Source organism: Carassius gibelio, chromosome B8 (genome assembly GCF_023724105.1).
Source record: "Carassius gibelio isolate Cgi1373 ecotype wild population from Czech Republic chromosome B8, carGib1.2-hapl.c, whole genome shotgun sequence".
Classification (NCBI taxonomy): domain Eukaryota; kingdom Metazoa; phylum Chordata; class Actinopteri; order Cypriniformes; family Cyprinidae; genus Carassius; species Carassius gibelio.
The window spans coordinates 17,227,446-17,249,573 of NC_068403.1; the positions used below are offsets into that span (position 1 = coordinate 17,227,446).

Consider the following 22,128-nt stretch of genomic DNA (forward strand, 5'->3'; position numbering starts at 1 on the left):
ATGTCCGCAAATTGTCTTTTACAATTCAAATATTGTATTCAGCACACTTCAAACTTTTCTAATTTTCATGAAAACTGCACAACTTAAAGGTTTCTGTTTTCCCAGGAGGAAAAATCACGTAAGGTTATAGTATTCATAAGAGAAAAACTTTCTCCGGGCACAAGTCCAGAATAAAACACTGAATACATATAAAGGGATATAACAATCCGAATGCAAAAAAAAAAAAAAAAAAAAAACTTCCTAACATTCCTATGAAAGCACAAAAAAAATCCTTCTTTAATTAGTGCAAATTATCTTAAAATTATGCAGGCATGAACGATCGAACGCACTCCACCTACAGAAAGCCCCCAAATACCTCTATACTGTAAGATTAAACAATTAAAGTGCATGTGGAAATTGATTTGAACGTTTCATATCTTAGAAAAAGCATATACAGCAGTGAACCCAAGGGCACCTTATATATGTTTCCAAGTTTAAGCCTGCTCAATAACCAAATCAATGGTTCATTTTCATAATCATTGTTATATTTATTCATTGGCCACACTGAAATGCACATCATTTCCAAATCAAGATATATATTCTCATTGAAGCTTAAAGAGGTTTAGGGTGCACTGCTTGTGGAATATTTATGCATACATTGCAACATACATACTAAGACTGCCTGGCTATTCCGCCCCTCTCTCTATGTTCAATTTGCACTTTAATCAGTTTCATTCGTCCTCAACAATAGGTGACGAGTTTGAAGGATGAATTGTAAAATGTAGGTTAATAACTTTTAAATACGAGTCTGCTGCTTTCACCCATCTGTACATTGATTTATATTTGTCAATAACTCTCCTCCTCGCTCCGCTGTGCATTCTAGACATCTCACAGATGAATGCTAGCTTTCATGCCTCAGAATAACTTTTTTATGGATGTCTGCAGATAAATATTATAAATATTAATAAATATAGAATAAATATAGAGGACATTCAAAGTAAGACTCAAGCAGAAATAAAAAAATAATAAATATATCAGAAGCAGCGAATCAGGGTATTTGCTTTTGCAAAGAACCTGCATTTCCCACCAAAAACCAGTCCCAGTTTTGAAAGGTTTTTGCAGGATCAGTTCTCCAAAGTAAAGCAGGCATGACTTTTGAGCCCCGGGGATCTCTCAGGTCACTGGAGACAATAAAAGAGAGTCTGGGAGGGATCATTTTAAGGCTTTTTTATTTTTTGGAAGAAAATATCTCTGTAGAAACAGGTTGCTGTGCCACTGGCGTTGATAAAAAGTAAGGGAGCATGCCGGGGGTTTAAGCTGCTTTCGTTTACTTGCCAGTGAGCGACAGAGTAATTAGAGCCAATGGTGATAAAAACTTCAGCGTCGCATCCAAAACCACCACAACTAATATCACCAGCACCTCATTACATCAACTATAAAGGTCACTCCACAGAGAGATCAAACACATTATCCAAGCTGTGAGTCATAATGAGTCCACTCTAAGATAACGAACGACGCATCAAAACATTCTGCTTGCTCTACAACACATCTGCTAAATGACATGCAGCCAGTGATTACTCCCAACGAAGTACAGCACAACATATAAACATGCAAATAAAGGTAAACAGGCCTGCTGCCGAGGGCACTTTGCCTTCCTGTTCACTTATTAGTTTGAGGAGTCTCCAAAGAGACCTCCTTTTCCTATTAAATAATTTTAATTCGGTTTTAATAGAAATTTAATATGCAGTGTGGCAAGAAGGTATTGAGCTAAATGGATACAAGAAAGGACAAGGACAAAAAAAAAAAAAGAAAATAAATTGCATTCTGATTACTGTATAAAAAATATAATGTAAAATTATTTAAACCATAAATGTAAGAATTTTAAACACATACGTATACATACATACAAACAGACCAACAGACATGTATATGCATTACATATATATATATATATATATATATATATATATATATATATATATATATATATATATATATATAAAAATCAAAAATATATACACATGGTAGATAGGTAAACACACACACATGCATAAACATCCATAAATGTATATATATTATTCTGTAGATTACTAATGCTAAATGTAATTCATTACATTATTATATATTATGCATTTATTACATTATTGTATATTAATATTAACAATTATAATTTGAGATAATATAGAATTAAGATAGATAGACGAAAATCCTCAGTCATATAAAATAGCTTGCATTGTTTGTTTGGTAATATGCATCATAAACTTTCTACTGTATGCATGCCTGAGGTAGTGTCTAAAGTGCTTAATGAATCACGTCAGACTTATGCAACTTTTTGCCAATGTTCTGCTCAATATTTCAAGACACATAAAATGTCAGTCCTAAAAAGGAAAGGCTCAAGGGGTTTTCGCAGCATAGTCCATCAGGACAATCTTTATATTATTACTGTGAAAAACACATCTTACAAAAATGGGAAAAGGGGACAGAGTTCCTGCCGTTGTAAGACTGGAGAAAGAACTATTAAATGTATCAGAGCGCCGTGACTGTGTCGCACTGAAAATTGAATTTTTGTGATTTAGTTATTACCTCCACGTGCATACATTCATGTATGCGTCGTTGCCAGGGAAATCAAATTCTGCTATTTAGTATTTGAATCACTTCAATAGGAGAAAAAATAAATATATTCTCAGTAGGCCTGAAAGAGGCTGACCATAAAACTCTGCCTCTATTCAAGGGAATGATTGATTTTAAAGAGGGCTGCTGTCAAGTGGCTGCAGCTCAGACATGTCAGAACAGACTATGGCAGGAGACGTCACTCAAAGACTGCTGATAACCTCAGTCTTGTCTGTGTCAAAAAGAAGGGTATGGAAGTGAAGCTCTATAAAAGGAGACTGAATCTTGTGGTCTCTCTTAAATTTGTCATGAACACAAACACTGAAAGGCTGAAAGTATCTGTTTATGACCAGAGGGACTTGTAAATAAAACATAGCTTCAAGAGCCTCCATTACCTTTTTAAACAGCCGAGTCATCATACAAGCCTCAAACATGCTGTGCTCTGAACACACACACACAAAGCACAGCAGCATTTCTTTAATTACACACCTCTAATGAGCAACAAACCATTATAATGAAGCAGGCATGATGAGAAACAAAGCTTTGACTGTGAATCTTTTGTAAATGTGGATATTCGCATTGAAAGCATACGAAGAACAGATATTTTTGACCAACTAAAGTTGGAGGTAAAGTTTTAGTTTGGAACAATCTGTCAACCCGAACTGAGGCTGTTTTGATCAGCATAAAATTTGGTCCAGTCTGCAGTTTATTCTTGCCAAGGATCACTCACTCAGATGCTGACTGATCAAAATGTATTCACACATAACCAGATTATCAGTATTATTTGGACCAGACTGCAACTTATTCTGGCCAAAATACACCTACTTAAACAGGATGGGGAAGCATAGCTAGATTGTTGACTTGCAGCATAAAATCTGGTCTAGTCTGCAACTTTATAGTCAAAAATCTAAATTCAAACCTAAAGATCATATGATTGACCTGTATTGTAACCTGCCTCTGTTTGTTTTATTTTTAGGGGCCAGTAGAGGGAAAAAAGTAATAAAACACATTTCAAATTATGAAGAGTCCACAATGGTATACAGATAAAACTGAAAAGCAAATCTGAATCTGCTTGTACAAAAGTGACCATTTCAGACAGAAAACAAAGACTTGTATAATAACAAAAATTATCAAATTAATAATAATACATTAGAAATTTTTATTATGTAATTATACAAAAATAATATTTTACAAATAAATGAAATAGGAGTAAAAATGGCACGGTGCCTAAAGCTGAACTGGCACCACAGCTGCCATGCTGAAGCTCTGAGCTGAAAAGGTCATTTCACGCTGCTGTGAATCGCACACTGACCATTACCATCACACATGCTGCTGCTCTCAGAGCTTGCCTGCAGTGGGGCTGCTATGCTGTACTTGAAACGCAATAGAGTATGGCATGTGACGAGAGGCCAAGGGTCGCTGAGCATTGACTTGATTCTCCACGTGAGCCAAAGGATGCGACCCAACTAGGACAAAGAAAGGGCACCTGCCTTCAAGAACTCTCCTAGAGTGGAAGTAGCAAAGATGGATTTAAGTCAAGTGAGAACTAAAATTTTCAAAATAAATGCCAAGAAATCGCTTTCGTTTTGGCTGTCCACAAGTGCTGTATGAAAAAACAATCATACAGCATGAACAGTGTAGTTTGACTTATGAACAAGTTACTTACAGTGTGAACTACACTTTCAGCTCAGAGCTTCAGCAAATATACAGCACAACCAGTGTAGGCCAATTCACAATCAGAGTGTAAAGTACAAAAGCCTGTTTGTGTTAGTGAATCAAAAATATGCAGTGCAACCAATGTAGTTCAATTTATGGCAAATGTCTCACACAGTATAAGCTTGTTTGTGTTAGTAATTTAAAAAGATATAGCACAACCAGCGTAGTCTGATTCATGAAAAAAAATTACTCTTACAAGTAGTCAGGTATGCCCTGTTCAGGTTAGTGAATCAAAAAATATAGTGTAGTTTGATTTACAAACAAATGATTCTCAAAGTATGAGCCTTTCATGTTAATGAATCAAAAATATACAGCATGACCAATGTAGTCAGAATTATGAAAAAAATACTCATTGGTTTATTAAAGTAGGGCTGTCAGTCAATTAAAATGTTTAATCTAATTAATTACATGATGTGTTGATTAATGAATCTAATTAATCACAAATTACATTTAGCTGTGAAAATACCCCCAAATTATTATTTAAAGATATCTTTGCTTTAAATTAGAAAGTATTAAGTAGACATTACAAACAGTACCTTTAAAGCTTGTTCACACCAGGACGAATATCGCACGCGTTTTATCGCTGTCGTTTAACGCCTCGTGACTAAACAAAGGGTGCTAACATAATTGTGCACTCTGACACGCAAAACACGAGACATAAAAGCATAATAATAAAAATAAAATGCCCCGGGCTTGTTTTTTTGGTTTGATGCACTGAGTTAAAAACTGGCCGACCACTGAGATTGGCACGTTTGTTCAAGTGCCTGGAGCTGCTGAATTTACAGTACAACACTGCTTGATGGTGATGAAGCACAAAACGTTCTTTCCAAGCACACTTGATACCTAACGATGAAGAAGAAGTAAGTAAACCAAAAATATGCATTGAGGCAAGATGAATATAGAGCTCCTGGTTTCATTGGTGTCTGAACAAAAAGGGCTTTATGACAAATGTGACAGTGAATACAAAAATCATGATACCAGGCAGATGTTATGGAGAGGAATTGCAGATCAAATAGGATTCAATGTGTACCGGGGTATTTCTGTTTTTCTTTAAATGCCATCTAATGTCAGGAAGTGAATTTACACATTCACTCGCCTTATCACCAGCGGAAATCGCTTGGGAATGGACACAAAAGACGCGTTGAAAATGAATCGATTTATTTTTATTTGATTGTTTATTGTATTTTTCTTTTTTATACTGCCACATAAATCTATCTATATGACCGTTAGTCCCTTTTATTCAGGTTTGAAGCCACGTAATGGCTCAGTGCACTGTCACGAATGTCCTGGGCCTTAATCTATCCGAGGAAAGCAATAGTTTATTTTGTCCCGCTACAATCTCAGGGCGGAGAAGAAACGTGACAGAGTTCCTGAAAATGAGGAAGACGGATGCAACTAGTTTCCCCAGCCTATTGATCTGGACCTTAGCAACACCTGTTCAGTGCTGCTGCCCCTTTTGACCTTAGAGCCACAAGATCAGTGCTCAGATAATCTGTCTGCCAAGGCAAAGCGCAAGAGTCTGGACTTCGTGACACACTAGGTCGAATGAAGTGATGAATCAATGGGAGGGTCTGGAGGGCTGCCAGTCGGGAGAAATGACAGTGTACAAGGTCAAGGAATTTTCAGCTATTTCTCATAACAAGCAATGAGGACTAATTACGAAGGTATAATGCATATTGGTGAATTCCTGCTGAATATAAACTTGTCAAATCCCAAAGCCTAAGGCACAGATGGCAGATGTCAGCACCAGGGTTACTCATATGTCTCTCTGAAAATCCCTCTGAGCCTTTCTCAGGCATACTGTCTCATCATGACAGTGACAAATGTGCCTGATTAAAGAGTGGCAGGCGTACATTTGCTTGCTCTGTCAAGACTGCCTCAATGCCCATCAACACACACTCACGCACTCGAGTGCTTGACTGAACCCCACTGGAGCAGCACGCACACACACACATACAAAAAAAGCCCAACAGCACATAACACACACACACATTTGCACATACACTGCCTGCAACACAGGCACTCTTGAGTATGTCGATGCCAAAACAATTGAGACAAGTGGATTGTTACAAACAAACTACTGTGGAACTCTGAAATTCAAGACTTCTCTCTTTCCTTAAATAAATGGATAATAATAATTTTAATAAAGCATATATATATATATATATATATATATATATATATATATATATATATATATATATATATATATATATAATTATAATAATTATTATTTTTCTTCTCACTCTGAGGCCATCCAGGATGTAGATGAGTTTGTTCCTTCAGCTGAAGAGATTTTATTACACTTTATTACACGCATTAACTAGATCACCAATAGATCCTCTGCAGTGAATGGGTTCCATCAGAATGGAGATTTAAAAATAAATGCCATGATTAATTTGTTTCCTACGAACACATAGATTTTCACTTCACAAAACATTTGATAGACTGCGTCGTGTGGATTATTTGAGAACTGTAGTGATGTATTTATCAGCTGTTTAGGATCTCATTCTGATGGCACCCATTCACTGCAGAGGATCCGTTGGTGACACAGTGCAAAAAAATCTCCAAATCTGTTTCACTTTGCATATATTTATATATTTATATGACTATAATTCTTAAGTTTAGTTCTTTTATTCTAGAAAATCACTCAAGAAGTGCAGTTTTCTTGCTGTTTTTGACATCTTTTTTATTGTAACTAAGTTTTGACAAGACATTTCCACTTAGTTATGTCATTTCTCTGCAATAATTTAAAAAAACTGATGTAGTGCGTGAGTCATTCATATTTTTGTTAAATTTTATTGAGGAAATCTGTACATTTTTAAATATGTATCTGATAGAATTTACTTTTGTTGCCATTTATAAATATGCTTGCATGTACCCTGTTTAAAAGTTAAGGGTCTGTAAGATTTTTAAATGTCTTTAAAATAAATCTCTTTTGCTGACAAAGGCTGCATTTATTTGATCACTAATACAGTAAAAAGAATAATGTCTTGAAATATTAATATATATATATAAATTTAATTACTCTCACTTTTGATCAACTTTGTAAATTTGAGGCAAAGTATTATTAAAAAATACTGAGTGCAAACTTTTGAATGATAGTGTAGATGACCTCAAAACATAGACTAAAAGTCACAAAACTCTCATTTTAATTTCGTGGAGTCAACATCAACGTTTGGAAATATGCAAATTGAGGTTTAAATCCCTCTTTCCTTACTCAATAGGAGAAAGAAACAGAAAAACAAAAACAAACAGTGGTGAATGGAAGTAGACACTGGCGGTCATGGTTTCAAATGCGATCATAATGAGATCTTCCACAACAGAGGTCTGTTTCTCCACTCTCTTTCTCTCTAAAGTCAAAAATGATGGTTTGTGTAGAGTCACAGTCTCCATTACTTCTTTATTTAATTCTATATCTTTGTCTTTTTCTCCCACAGAACTGTCACCAAAACATAAAAACTGCATCAGGCACTGGCAGTTCACAGCAGTATTGGAGAGTAAATGACAAAAAAGTAGAAAGAACTAAATTTTTAATTGCATAACACTAGTTTTTCTACATTGCTAGTTAGATACATCGCTATATATTTTAATAATATACAGCCAAATGATAGAAGTAACTAAATGAAGAAACAACCATTTTGTAATGCCTGTTTAAGAAATAAATATTAATTTGACTTACAGCCCAATAAAAAATTAGATAACTAATAAAATAAAAAATAAAACCAGTGTTGCAAGCAACATTTTATTATCTTGTAGTGTAACTAAATAAGTAGAATGGGTAGTTTGACTCTTCATTAACTACTGTAAATTATGAGCAGCTTGTCAAGTCATCTTCCCCAACACTTCTGCACCTACTTATGCTTTGCTTTTAACATCTCATTTATTTATTTTTATTTCCAAGTTTCTTTACTTATTTCTCATGGCCTTCAATTAATATTTCAACACATTTCTCCACAGGACGTTTATTTAACATATCTGATGCCTCACATATTCAATTGCACTGCTGGAGTCTCCCAGAAGAACATTGTTTAACCAATCCATCAACCACAGCTGATATAATACTGCTATTGTAAGAAGGCAGTAAATGTCATTGAGGCGAAGTGTAAAGATTATCCAGGCTCCCGTCTGAGAGGTTTATCTAAATCTCGATATCTTTGTGCTGTTCTTAAAAAGACTTGCGAGAGAGTGAAAGATATCAGCTCTTTCCAGGGGCCGTCCTCATTCAGAATTTTGATGTTATCCGGCACAATTTTTAAACTCCTGAGGCCAAAAATAAATAAATAATTGAGCTATTAAATTATGTGTTTATACCTGTTCACCTTTATGTAACCAACCTAGATTTCTAGAAAAAAAATCATGGCAAAGCAGCAAGAAACTTGAAGGTGCTGGGCTTCATTTCACATTCTTTTTGATAAAATGCCTATCCGAGCTCACAGAGGAGTAATGCAATAAAAAAATTAAAAACTTCTGAGAGAAAGCTTTAGTCTTTTATCTACAGAAGGGTAAGACTCTATCACTGCACAAGCTTCTTTGAACTCACCCGTGGAGTGACATCACTTCCTGGGAAAAACAATAACAGGAGTGAATACTGTTTCATCTACAGAAGGCAAGGCTTTAGAAGTTCCCATGACTTTCTGGCTTCATTCACTAACACAGACCTGCGGGTATTTTTAAGAATGTTTAAATGGAGTAATTTATTTAAATTACTCCATTTAAATTGCCCAAATGAATTCTTATCAATGCACATTACTAATCAAAAATTTAGTTTTGATATATATACGGTAGGACATTTACAATATCTATTTACAACATTTACGACATCATTAATATCTTAATGTAACATGATTCTTTACTTAATTTGCATAAAATAAAAATAATTTTGACCCATACAGTTTTTTTTTTTTTGGGCTATTGCCAAAAGTATACCCCAGCGACTTAAGACTGGTTTTGTGCTCCAGGGTCACATATACTTTACACACACACAGACATATTCATGATTGCATACTGTATCTAATATTTAAACTATTCTAACATTAGTATAAGTGCGCTTTTAAATTATTTTGATATTTCTTAATTTCATAAGAGAACACTTTTTTTATTTTATTTTTTATTTTTTTATTTGATTGAGCCAGATTTTTAGTCTTACTGAAGAGAAAGGTGTTGAGTGTGCAAGGGTAACCAGTAATGCATGATGGTACCTGCATCCTTCATGAGCATCTGCACTGGATCCTCCACATTTCTGGGGCCTGAGAGGGAAAGCAGACACTGTGCTTTTAAAATTTTCATTTATTGTCTCCCCTTACAACCTGCACACAATGTGCTTTAGGCCTGTAGGGAACATCTAGCACTTTTACACATCTGTAACAATTGTAAGTTAACCACTTTGCAAACCATCAAAGTAGTAAAAGTGGCAGAGCCTGTAATAAAATAACATAAGCAACTAAAACTTTTGGCCCATTTCCCTTAACCAATCACAATTATCCATCATAAAATGACAAGTCCAAATATAATTAGAACACAGGAAATGCACAGAAAAAGACAACGACCCTACTAGGAAATTAGCTGTGGTCATTATCAGAATCCTCATCTAAATGTGTGCCTTTATAATGATGTTGACTTCACACTTTAATGACACATGATTTGTAAAAAAAAAAACTGCTAACTAATTTAATCATCAACTAATTTACACAGAAAGCTTATTTGAGTCATTCACTACTTAATTAGTAGCGAGCCAGATCAAAGGCAATGAGAGCGTAATGCTAGTTGAACAGTCCTTGTATTTGGCTGAAAGTGCAAGCTTAATTGCTACACGCAGCTGTAAGTGGTAGCACTAGCGCTTTAGCTTAGCGGGGTGCATGTCCTTTATAAAGGTGACATTTGCCCAGCAAGGCTACAATCAAAAAGTCCACATCTAAAGTAGAACCCCACATGACTTTGTCAGTTTTTCCTGACAAAAAAGGTAGAGAAAACCCCTCATTTGGAAATAAAAAGAGCATTGAAGAACTGATGGCATGGCATGTGTCATTTGGTGTCAACCCAGCCTTTCTAAGCTAATTTCAGCCGGAAGCTAGAATTGACAGTACTTCTATGCTGAAACACTTCAAAAAGGGGTTCTCTAAAAACAATGTGGTATCCGGGCACATTTTCAGCACTTCCCATTTGTTGGCTTTTTAAAATATTTGACGTAAGAAGCTAACATGTTAATTACTATAGATAAAAAGTGTCCTGCAGTACAAACATTCAGTTTTATTTTGACAAAGAATAGCCTACTTTTTTTTTATATATATATATATATATTTTTTTTTTTTTTCTTAAATACACTTTCTCCAAATGTGACATTTCTCTCATTATCACAACATAACAGCAGTTCATTTGACCAGTGAGTTTCATTTGATCTCCAAGTCTTTAAAGGGTTACTCCACCCCAAAATATTTTTTTTTTTGTCATCAATCACTTACACCCATGTTGTTCCAAACCTGTAAAATCTACGTTCATCTTCGGAACACAATTTAAGATATTTAGGAAGAACACCTGGAGGCTTGAGACTGTCCCAACAGTGTCAAGGTCCATAAAAGGTATGAAAAAAGTCATCGTCAGAATACTCCACCTGCCATCAGAAGCGCAATCTGGGTTATATGAAGTGATGGGAACACATTTTGTAAGCGAAGACAACTAAAATAACGACTCTATTCAATAATTCCTTTGTCAAGGTCTTCTCTGTGTCTCTCCATATCACAATGCTGCGTGTGCTCTTCTGTGTCCTCCGCACCACAAGGGTGTGCTGTTTCTATGTGCATTTCGCTTTGATTTGAAATACACGTAGAAACAGCGCACACTTTTTCTTTGACAATGGAATTATTGAATAAAGTCAGATTGAGTATTCTGACAACGACTTTTTATACCTTTTATGGACCTTGATAATGTTATTTACTTGGCAGTCTATGGGACAGTCTCAAGCATCTAGGCTTTCATCCAAAATATCTTAAATTGTGTTCCAAAGACGAACAAAGCTTTTACAGGTTTGGAACGGCATGGGGGTAAGTGATTAATGAGAAAACTTTCATTGTTGGGTGAAGTATCCCTTTAATCAGCACATTAAAAGCTTTGACTTGTCTAATTCATTCACTGTGTCCTTAAATGCCAGCAGTCTTTGCTCACTTTTTTCTTTTTAATAAGGCATAATGAATCTATCCCTGCTGGAAAAAATCAACAACTTAAACCAGGAAAAAACGTGTCTTAGCTGGTTTAAGCTGGTCTACCTGGTTAAAGCCACTCTACAACCTTTAAAACAGAACAGCCTTAACATCTTGGCAAGACTAGGAAGACATGTGGATTTTAATCCTGTATATTTTTATATTTTTATTTTATTTTTTAAGGAGTGTAAATAAATACAATTTGAAACATTTGATCAAATGTAAAAAAACATGGTTAAAGATTCACAAACAATAAATAAAGTGTCACCACAAACTAGCATTATGTTTTATTATACACTTATGTAAAATAATTCCTATTATTCTGATTTTTTTTTTTTAATTTGATAACATTTTTATCCCAAAATAGTCTAAATAATATTTATTTAAAAATCTGGTTAAACCAACCTCGAAGATTCTGCACCATTTCTTGAAGCAATGATGTCAAAGTTTGACTGTAGCTGTGGAAAATGTCCAAGAAAAGCACTTCTGTGCACGGCTGTAAAGATATCGAGTCAAACAAAGAGTATTTGACAAGGAATAAAGAAACAACATTTAAACAGAAGCATTAACCTACCAACACAAACACATGAAAAGAAAACCATCGGATTTTCAGTGGTATCCATCGCTCTAGCCAACACAATCAATAGTTTGCATTGAAGGAGGGGTCAGGGTGCGAGACCTGACTCTGTGGCCTTCAGCATCTATTATTACATGCTTGGACACTGACCTCACAGGGGACTAAAGGAGGTCAAATATCACACCTTTGCAAAGTGCATGTGGCAAGCTCAACAATCACCACATATGTCACATCATGTTCTATGCCTGCAGGAAATCTGACATGATCGATAAAGTTCATAACTGGATCAGTAAGGGCACTTAGGGCATGTGCCTGGACTGACTATGGATGACTATGGCCCAGAGGTTTGGAAGACTTCAAAGATTTAGCTTCTATCAAATGAGGTTGCATGATTAATCAAAACTAAAACTCCGGTATGGCTTAGTGCGATTATTAAATCGGAAAGGTTGAAAATTTAATTAATTCAATATATGCACTGAATAATTCAGAGTAAGGCACAGCACAGCAGCTGATAAGGTTTTCTGTGTCTGGAGCGGCTTGGATCACAGTAAATACTGCTCTACAACAACTCTCTACATCTGCTCTGAGTTTTGGGTTGCTTAGAATAGCACTGGGAATGCAACAAGCACCAAACGTCTTTCCAATCTTGTAACGAGAAACACTTATAAAACAATTGTTGTCAACAAAAGAGAACCTTTGGGACCCCCATGCATTTTTCCACCAAAATAAAGAGTGCAGTCGTACAAACAACAACAGGAAACCAAATCGCAACCTTAATCAGAAAAAAATCATGCTACTGAGGCTGGCCAATAAATCTATACCTATTGCGGTATAATTTTACTCTATAAAATGATTTGACGAGTTCAATAAATGTTCGATATAACGTTCATGCACCAACAGCGGAAACAAAACTGTTTATCTGCCCGGATCACAGTTTAAACTTCCACGTGGCGCGGCATAAGCTCACTAGAGCAGATGCTTTACTTGGTCACATGAGCTCTAAACAGTCCTGTGAGATCCTATGTGTAGCGCTTAAATTCAGCGGTAAACACAAGTGAATTTAAATATAAAATAGCTTAAACCCAAACAGGAGAAACACTGCGCAACGAGACAGTCAGAAGGCTTTTTAATCTACACATCAGCATCATTTACCATAGATTTACTGTAGTAACACACATTGCAACGTGGTATTGTGGCAGAAATTTGGGATGTTATTGTTAAAGGAGTAATGGTATATAATTATTGTATGTATTTGTTATTAAGCTAGCATGTGCGCATATGTAAACTGAATGTCTTTAGACTACTGTTTTTCATAGTTATATTTTTACCATGGTACTGAAGTGCTAATGTGTGGTTTTAACTGCATTAAATTATTTAAATGTATGTGACTACAGGAGACCAATGCTTAATAAAAAAAAAAAAAAAAAGAATCCTTGGTCCGAATAAATGTAACCATATAAAACGGATATTGCTACAATTTTTACAAATGTTACTGATTTTTCTAATGAACAACAATTTACCTCTGCATCCTAAATCAAGCTTCTATCAAATGTGCATTTCTAAGAGACCACAACATTTTATTATTATGATTAACATTATCAGGCAACCCAAACTTGTTTCTTGATTGGAAACAATATCACTCGTTAGAACATACAGAAACTAAGATATGTATTTTTCTATTATGATATTTACTTTGTTAAAGAAAAATAAATGGTTTGGTTTCTACAACTTTCACTTTGGAGCAAAAATCTGGCTTTAAACTTGAAAAAATAAAATAAAGATTTGACATGTATTGCGATAATCATCGATATCGACTCATATAAAAAAGATTATCATGGTAATTATTTTGGCCATATCGCCCAGCCCTACTAACAAATGACAAATATAGAAAATGTATTTCAAAATATTGTGCTTTGATTGGACACAAACTCACAGAGCTTGTGACATGAACGACAACAGTGTTTCTGTTAATAATAATAAAAAAATAAGCCTTTGCTATCTTTGATAAGGCCCAGTTATATGGTTAATTGCAATTTATTATTTTCATTTACCCGTTTTTTTCTGTTATCCACAACAAAATCAGAACAGACATGCATCACATTTTAGGTTTGTGACTAACGAGTTGAGATCCACTACTTTCAACTGATGTGCAACATTCGCACTGCTTACAAATAGTTGCACTCAGAGGACAAGGAAGACTATTTAAACCCAAAACATAATTAAGACATTCCCTTTAGAAATCACCTGAAGGTTAAATGACTCCATAGTGGCGTCTTTCACCGAGTACATTACAAATATGATGTAAAATGCTACTCTTGCTTGAGGTTATAAGTTTAGTCAGCCAATGTCATTTTAAAGCCAGGACATAAAAGCCACATTAAATAGGCAGCCAGATGTAATGCAAATCAAGTCGCATGAGGGCAGTAACAAATGACCCTGAGTCACGGCCCCCTATGTAAATTCCAAGGAAATGAGACAGACCCCTGAATCCTTTTAACTCAGTTGCTTTGCATTTACTGACACTTCCACTGACCTTGTATGAGCAAGTGGAAATGTTCCATATGCAAAAAAAAAAAAAACACCTTAGAACATTATAATAATTATGAAATCAGTCAAACTGGAAGAAAAGAGGTCACTTACCTGCAAACTATACTTCCAGGAGTCACCGCCTGTCTCTTCCACAGCTGAAGAAAGAAACGCCGTTAAACACAACTTGTCACAACATATATCGAGCACTTTAAAGTGATAGTTCAGCCCAAAATAAAAATTCAGCCAGTTATTCATCTTGATGTCATCACAAACTGTACGACTTTGTTGAAGAATGTCCTGTCCACTCTGTTTAATATAATAGGACTGAAGGAGGACTGAGGCTGTCAAGCTTCAAAAATTCCAGTACTTTGTCATCATTCACTGATAATCTTTCACTCCAGTAGGCTGTTAACAATTGCGACTGAATCATCGAGTCAGTGAGCTGAATTTCTCCCATTTTCATGATTCTTTTACTGTGCTTCGCTGTAATTTTGGAGTTTGACAGTAACAGTCCTAATCCAGGGATGTAGGATAGGAAGAGAGTATGAAAGAAATGTATGAAAAAAAAAGAAAAAGAAAAAAAACTGAGCACAGAAATGAGGGTCAGTAAATAACCTTCTTTTAACGATCACAACTTCTAACATTCATGCAAGCCTTTCTCGGGAACAATATACTGGTTGTAGCCCCCCACAGATGTGGCAGGATTCTCTCTACCCGTGATCCAATCATGATCCAGTCATTAAAAGTGATAATGTCACCTCCTCTATCATCTCTAGCCACCTTTTATTCCTAAGGGCTGGTCATCAACAGGCCAGAACAATTCCGTCTGCTGCTGAGTCACTGAATTAATCGCAATTACGCTGCCTTGACAGCAGGACCCCTGGACAAATCACCAACTGGCATTCCCAGCACCAGAAGCAAATCTCTGGACCATGCCAATATAGATTAGAAAATGACACCGGCAAAGTACACCAAGAGATTTTAAATTATGGCCAACTGTACTTTGCGATGCCCATATCCTTGAGAGGAATTACATATGTTAAATTACTGCGGCAGGTATGGTTCAGCATCTCACAACACAGGGCTCGGTTAACTGACAGGAAAGGGCAGCTTCTTGACTTCAAGTTCACAGGTAGTACATCTGCTGGCATAGCTACTTTCACCTCACTACTACATGCATTCTGGTTATGCTGTCCTCTTCCTTTCTGACAGGTTGAGACATGTATGGTCATCATTAATGAACACCCGAAACAATATGGTTCAGTTTGTTGTTCTAAAACCTAGAAAATAACATACTGTGGCATTTTAGAATGGCAATTTTCAATATTTGAGTGTAATTCATGGCACGTGGTAAATAATTTACATTTATCTAACGCTTTTATCCAAAGCGACTTACAATTACTTTCTATGTCAGAGGTCACACACCTCTGGAGCAACTAGGGGTTAAGTGCCTTGCTCAGCTACACATTGGTGTCTCACAGTCGACTCGAACCCTGGTCTCTCACACCAAAGCAAGTGTCTTATCCACTGCACCAACACCACCCCATATAATGTATGTAACCAGAATAATAAAAAGACATGTCAAATATAATAATTAATGTAAATAAGTATATAATATTAATATTATACTATTTTACATTTGGTATTTGCATTATTATTTATACACACACACACATACATATGGGTGTGGGTATTTAATGTATGCATGCATTTATATATGGGATGATGATGTGTAAATTCTACTCATTTTGTTTAATAATCATATTTTTTCACTTAGTACTGGACTTTAGAAGCTAAAAAAATACTTACATGTTTCCCACAAGACAAAATAAGTACAAACCCGATTTTAATCAAATTGTGACTTAAAAAAGAATGCAATGATGTGGAGTTTCAAATTTCAATATTTTATTTAGAATACAACATAGATGGCATATCAAATGTTTAAACTGGGAAAATGTATAATTTTAAGGGAAAAATTATATATATATATATATTTTTTACGTTTTATAACAGTCTGCAAATGTCTGGGAACTGAGGACACAAGTTTAGGAATAGGAATGTTGTCCCATTCTTGTCTAATACAGGCTTCTAGTTGCTCAACTTTCTTAGGTCTTCTTTATGATGTTCTTTATGATGTGCCAAATGTTTTCTATGGGTGAAAGATCTGGACTGCAGACTGTCCATTTCATTACCCGGATCCTTCTTCTACGCAGCCATGATGTTGTTATTGATGCAGTATGTGGTCTGCCATTGTCTTGCTGGAAAATGCAAGGTCTTCCCTGAAAGAGACTACGTCTGGAATGGAGCACATGTTGTTCCTGAACTTGGATATATATTTCAGCATTGATGGTGCCTTTCCAGATGTGTAAGCTGCTCATGCCACACGCACTCATGCAACCCCATCTGAGAGATTGTTCCAGATTCTCTGAATCTTTGGATGATATTATGCACTGTAGATGATGATAACTTTAAAGCAGGGTTTTTCAAATCTTGCCCTGGAGGGCCAATCTACTGCAGAGTTTAGCTACAACCCTTATCAAACTCACCTACCTGTGATTTTCTAATGATTGATTAGCATGCTCAGGTGTGTTTGATTAGGGTTAGAGCTAAACTATGCAGAAAAAGGAAACTCTTGGGCCAGATTTGAATATCACTGCTTTAAAGTCTTTGCAATTTTTCTCAGAAAAACTCCTTTCTGATATTGCTCCACTATTTTTCATCGCAGCATTGGGGGAATTGGGGATTCTCTGCCAATCTTGGCTTATGAGAGACACTTTTTATACCCAGTCATGTTGCCAATTGACCTAATAAGTTGCAAAGTGGTCCTCCAGCTGTTTCTTATATGTAAATTTAACTTTTCCGTCCTCTTATTGCTACCTGTCCTAACTTTTTGGAATGTGTAGCTGTAATGAAATCCAAAATGAGCCAATATTTGGCATGACATTTAAAAAATTCTCACTTTCAGCATTTGATATGTTATCTGTATTCTATTGTGAATAAAATTTAAACTTATGAGATTTGTAAATTATTCCATTCCTTTTTACTCACAATTTGTAAAGTCTCCCAACTTTTTGGGAATCTGGTTTGTACAATTTACCCTGATCATCCCATTTAAAACTTACATCCGCCATCTCAATGTATTATGTTGCCTTCTTGAGCATCAGTACATGTTTTCACCTTTTGCAATAGTTATGCATGAGTCCCTCAATTGTCCGCAGTGTTAAATGATGGATTTCAAAACCATACAGTCAATGTTGGAAAAGGTTCAAATATGCAGAAGATACTGGAAAACCAAAGAATGTGCAAGAGCTGGAGGATTTTTCTGAAGAGCAGCAGGCTCAGGACAAACAGGGGACTTCTTGTGGATTCCAGGAAATGACACATAGTATGTAAACTAATCAGTCAAGTCATTTTTATAAATTCAATTATTATTTTGTCTTGTGAAGTATAAACAGCTGTTATCTTATTCAGGACAGTACTAAATGAAAAAATAACATGCAATTTTCATGATCCCTCTTATTTCTGCACATCCTGCTAGGGGTATGTAAACTTATGAGCACAACAGATATATATATATATATATATATATATATATATATATATATATATATATATATATATATATATATATATATATATGTGTGTGTGTGTGTGTGTGTGTGTGTGTGTGTGTGACCTAGCAATTGGTGCACATGCTCCTGCCACTATAGCTGTGGCTCTCAAGGTTCTGTCTAAGTGTATCAGTTCTACTCCTGGCAGTCATATCAGCCTGCCTGTAGCCCAAAACTGGTCCCCCACTGAAGCCAAGCAGAGTTGAGCCTGGTTAGTACCTGGACGCAAGAAAACCAGGTGCTGCTGGAAGAGGTGTTCTGTGTAGGTAGTGCCCCAGTATAGTGATGGGGACACTATCAACAAACAATGTCCTTTGGATGAGATGTTAAACCGAGATCCTGTAGATGTGTGACCTCGGCATCCTGGACAAACTTGCCCATTGGCCTCTGACCATCATGGCCTTCTAACAATCCCTATATCTGCTGACTGGCTTCATCACTCGGTCTCCTCTCCACAAGTAAGCTGGTGTGTGATGTGCGTTCTGGTGCACTATGGTTGCCGTCGCATCATCCAGGTGGATGCTGCACATCGGTGGTGGATGAGGAGATCCCCCCTCACAACCTAAAGCACTCTGAGTGCCTGGAAAAGCACTATATAAATGTAATGAATTATATTATTATTATCTCTACCATCTCTCTGATTACAAAGGACTAACAGCCCAGAAAAATGCAAACAAAAATTTTCACAGCTTCAGATATTAAATTCATAATTCACATTTAAAAAAGCTCTTCCTCTGCCAGCAGAAAGTATTTGGGCACCAGTCTCCTGCCAATCTCCGTCAGCGTTTGGTGTGTAAATAATCTGGTCTTAACTGTATGTGCCTCCAGGCTCTTTGGCTTACTGTCTGCAATGCATATTGCAACATGACTTTAATATACAATTTTGCATATAGTAATGTTCAAGATATCAGATTTTTCATTAAAACATCTTGTGTGCTCCTACAATCCATTCGTGAAGCAATAAAACATTGAAATGGGAGGCATTTTTATATCAGTCTACTTCAATCTCTATCTACCTCAGTCATGACCGAACAGCCAGATTTCATCATGAACATCTCATCGATTCACTCTTGCCCTCTATCAATTCAGAAATGCCCTTGATGTGTTTAAAGGCTGTTATCCATTTCTTATTAGAATAAGCTATACTTAAAATGGAGGCATGCCATGCCAAAGTCATTACGCTGCCTACCTTCAATGTTCTTGGCAGGTTTGTAGGCATTGTTTTTGACGATCATCTTGACGAGGTTCTGCACTGTGCAATAAATGCTTGAAAACAGCTCCCTTGCCAGCTTCAGTGAACACGTAGCTGACTGCGAACTCCAGCGAACGCTGAATGAGAGGGATGAAAGGCCACGGTAATGTTCCAGGAAGTCCAGCAGCTAGTAAATAGCATAAGAGGCAACGTTAAACCACAGAACAGAAGTACAACATCTTATGTTTAAGTGCCCAGATTATTTCCTTATAATCAAAATAATGGTCTTCTCAAGCTATACCCTGCAAAGACTGCCTTGTCCAACTTGCCGGCCAGCAAATAGTAAAAAAAAAAAAAATATATATATATATATATATATATATATATATATATATATATATATATATATATATATATATATATATATGTATATATATAAATTGTATCATTATTTACTCACCCACGCTGCTGAGCTTCCAAAATGACCAAAATCACCATAAAGTATCATAAAAGCAGTCCATTTGTGGTATTCTCAGTCTTCTAAATAGATCGAAATTCAAGCTCTAACTCACTGGAAATCCAATCTAGCTTTCTTCATGAAGGTTTAAAATCTGTCTGAACGATTTGTTCACAAGTTCGCCTGATCCAGTTCTGGACTCAATGATTCGATCACTGGAGGGTTTTCTGGGAATATAGACTTTTAAAGCCTTGGCTCATAAGACATCTGAACTACTTTTTATAATATATTTTTGGTGCTTTAAGGTCATTTTGAAGCTTGACAGCAGCCCTCAGAAGGGGCTTTTGCACTCGAATAACCTTTTTATAGTTCCTACAACTATTGGCTGAATACCACAGGAACTCCATTCAGGGGAACTAAATTAGCTCCTACTTCAGAGTACTGTCTAAAACAGATCTGTATGAACTACTAGTAACACAGTCCTTGCGAATGCAACCATGAAAATGGCCTTGAGGGGGAAATTAGTTCTCCAGGAACCACCTGCTGGCTTCCTACTAGAACTACACTGATGTGTCCCTATTCACATACATTATATGACAAAGAGGGCCTTTTTGTGTGAAATAGTTCATTTAGGATTGTAACAGCATGAGTGTAAATGACAACAGAATTTCCATTTTTAGGTGAACTGTGTCTGTAAAGCATTACTTGATATTGATTGCATTGGCTAAATCAGTCAAACGAAAGCCAAAATTACAAAACCAAAAATAAGCAGCCCCAAACGGCAAAGAATAATCTGTTTCCTTACAAGTCAGCACTCAGGACAGCGTGATACAGTGAGATAGAGCAGGGTAACCTTTCAAGGGGATTGGGCATCAATTTCTCGGTATGCAGAGAAATTAATAGAACCAAAAAAGCCTGGATTATATTGGGGACCTTATCTGGCCCGGAGTTGATATTTCACATTCTGTTTGCTCATAAGCTAAGTCTCTCATCCACATTGAAATACCAACAGGCCGAATGGAACCTGACCTGTGGCCCAGCCAGGAGAACATATTGCCTGTGATATCACCAGTAGATAACAGCTTGCTTCTGTCTCATCTGATGATATATAACTCATGCAACGACGAGGCTGGGAAAAGCAGGGCACAGTGTCTCCAGGTGAAACCATGCAGATATGGCATTATTGTCTTTTGCTTGAGCAGAAATTTCGACTGAGCCTTTAAAGTGGTGATCTTTCAGAAATAAATTAGTTCGGCCTTTGACTATGCACTCTATATTCAAGCAATAAAGAATTCCAGCCCGTCAGAATTAACCTTGTGCTCTCAATCAGAAATATCTAAAAGTTCTTTTCAAACAAATCCTTTTTTACTTAGAATATTATTTTCGATTAAGCTGGAGAAAAGATAATATTAAAGTATAAGGAACCATTAATATTTCAAAATGCACAGCTTTTCATGTACAATTATTTAATAGACTTAAAAAAGTGTAGATGGGTCAATGACTTAAACTGACATTCAAAAATGAACAGGACATTTTTATCCTCACTCAGTAACCAGAAAAAAAGTGAAAGTGAAGGGACATACAGCCAAGTATGGAAACCCATATTCAGAATTCGTGCTCTGCATTTAACCCATCCAAAGCGCACACACACACACAGCAGTGAACTCACACAAACCAAGTTTTTCTCTTTATTTATTCCTTATTCCTCTTTCTAGCTTGTACATATTTGAACAATGTCTACAACTTGGTATTACAAGCACTTCCTGTGTCTCTCTGCCTCTTTAAAAAGAATTGCTTTATGTATCCCCCAATTGTAAGTCGCTTTGGATAAAAGCACCTGCAAAATGACTAAATGTAATGTAAATGTAATGTTCAATACAATAGCACTTTATTTCCCAAATGGGAATAGCTTTGAATAAAATTTAATTGGAAAAACAGTGTCACCATACATTGTGAAGGGGGAAAAGTTCTTAAAGGGGTTCTTAGTTATTTGTCCTCATTAAAAAAGTTTTCCACAAAGAAATGAATAGTACTAAAAATACTTAACTGTCATGTAAGTAGCCTAATTGTTGTACATAGATTTGGTTGTCTCACGGGAGCAGACATGTGATACCACATGACCAGTCAAATGCTATAGTACCTGCTTTATTTCAGTAATCTCCTGTTGCTGGATACTTTTCCTGACAGAATGTATCATGGGTGACTGCGAATAGCACATTTTTACTATGGCATCAACTGAAAAAGAAGAAATTATTGGATTA

General features: G+C 36.0%; 1 protein-coding gene and 1 long non-coding RNA gene across 2 annotated transcripts in view; both read right to left on the minus strand.

Annotated features, from left to right (window-relative positions):
• The window catches only part of ipo11 (importin 11), a 121,867-nt gene that overhangs the window by 69,665 nt on the left and 30,074 nt on the right, over positions 1-22,128 (minus strand). The window contains 1 exon segment of the mRNA XM_052564316.1: positions 18,395-18,512. Within this exon segment, the coding sequence (XP_052420276.1) occupies positions 18,395-18,512 (118 nt within the window).
• On the minus strand, positions 8,271-14,766 carry LOC127962839 (uncharacterized). Its single transcript, XR_008154675.1, has 4 exons — positions 14,719-14,766; positions 11,907-11,997; positions 9,507-9,554; positions 8,271-8,568 (listed from the first exon to the last, which is right to left on the minus strand). It is a non-coding gene; the product is annotated as an uncharacterized LOC127962839 (long non-coding RNA).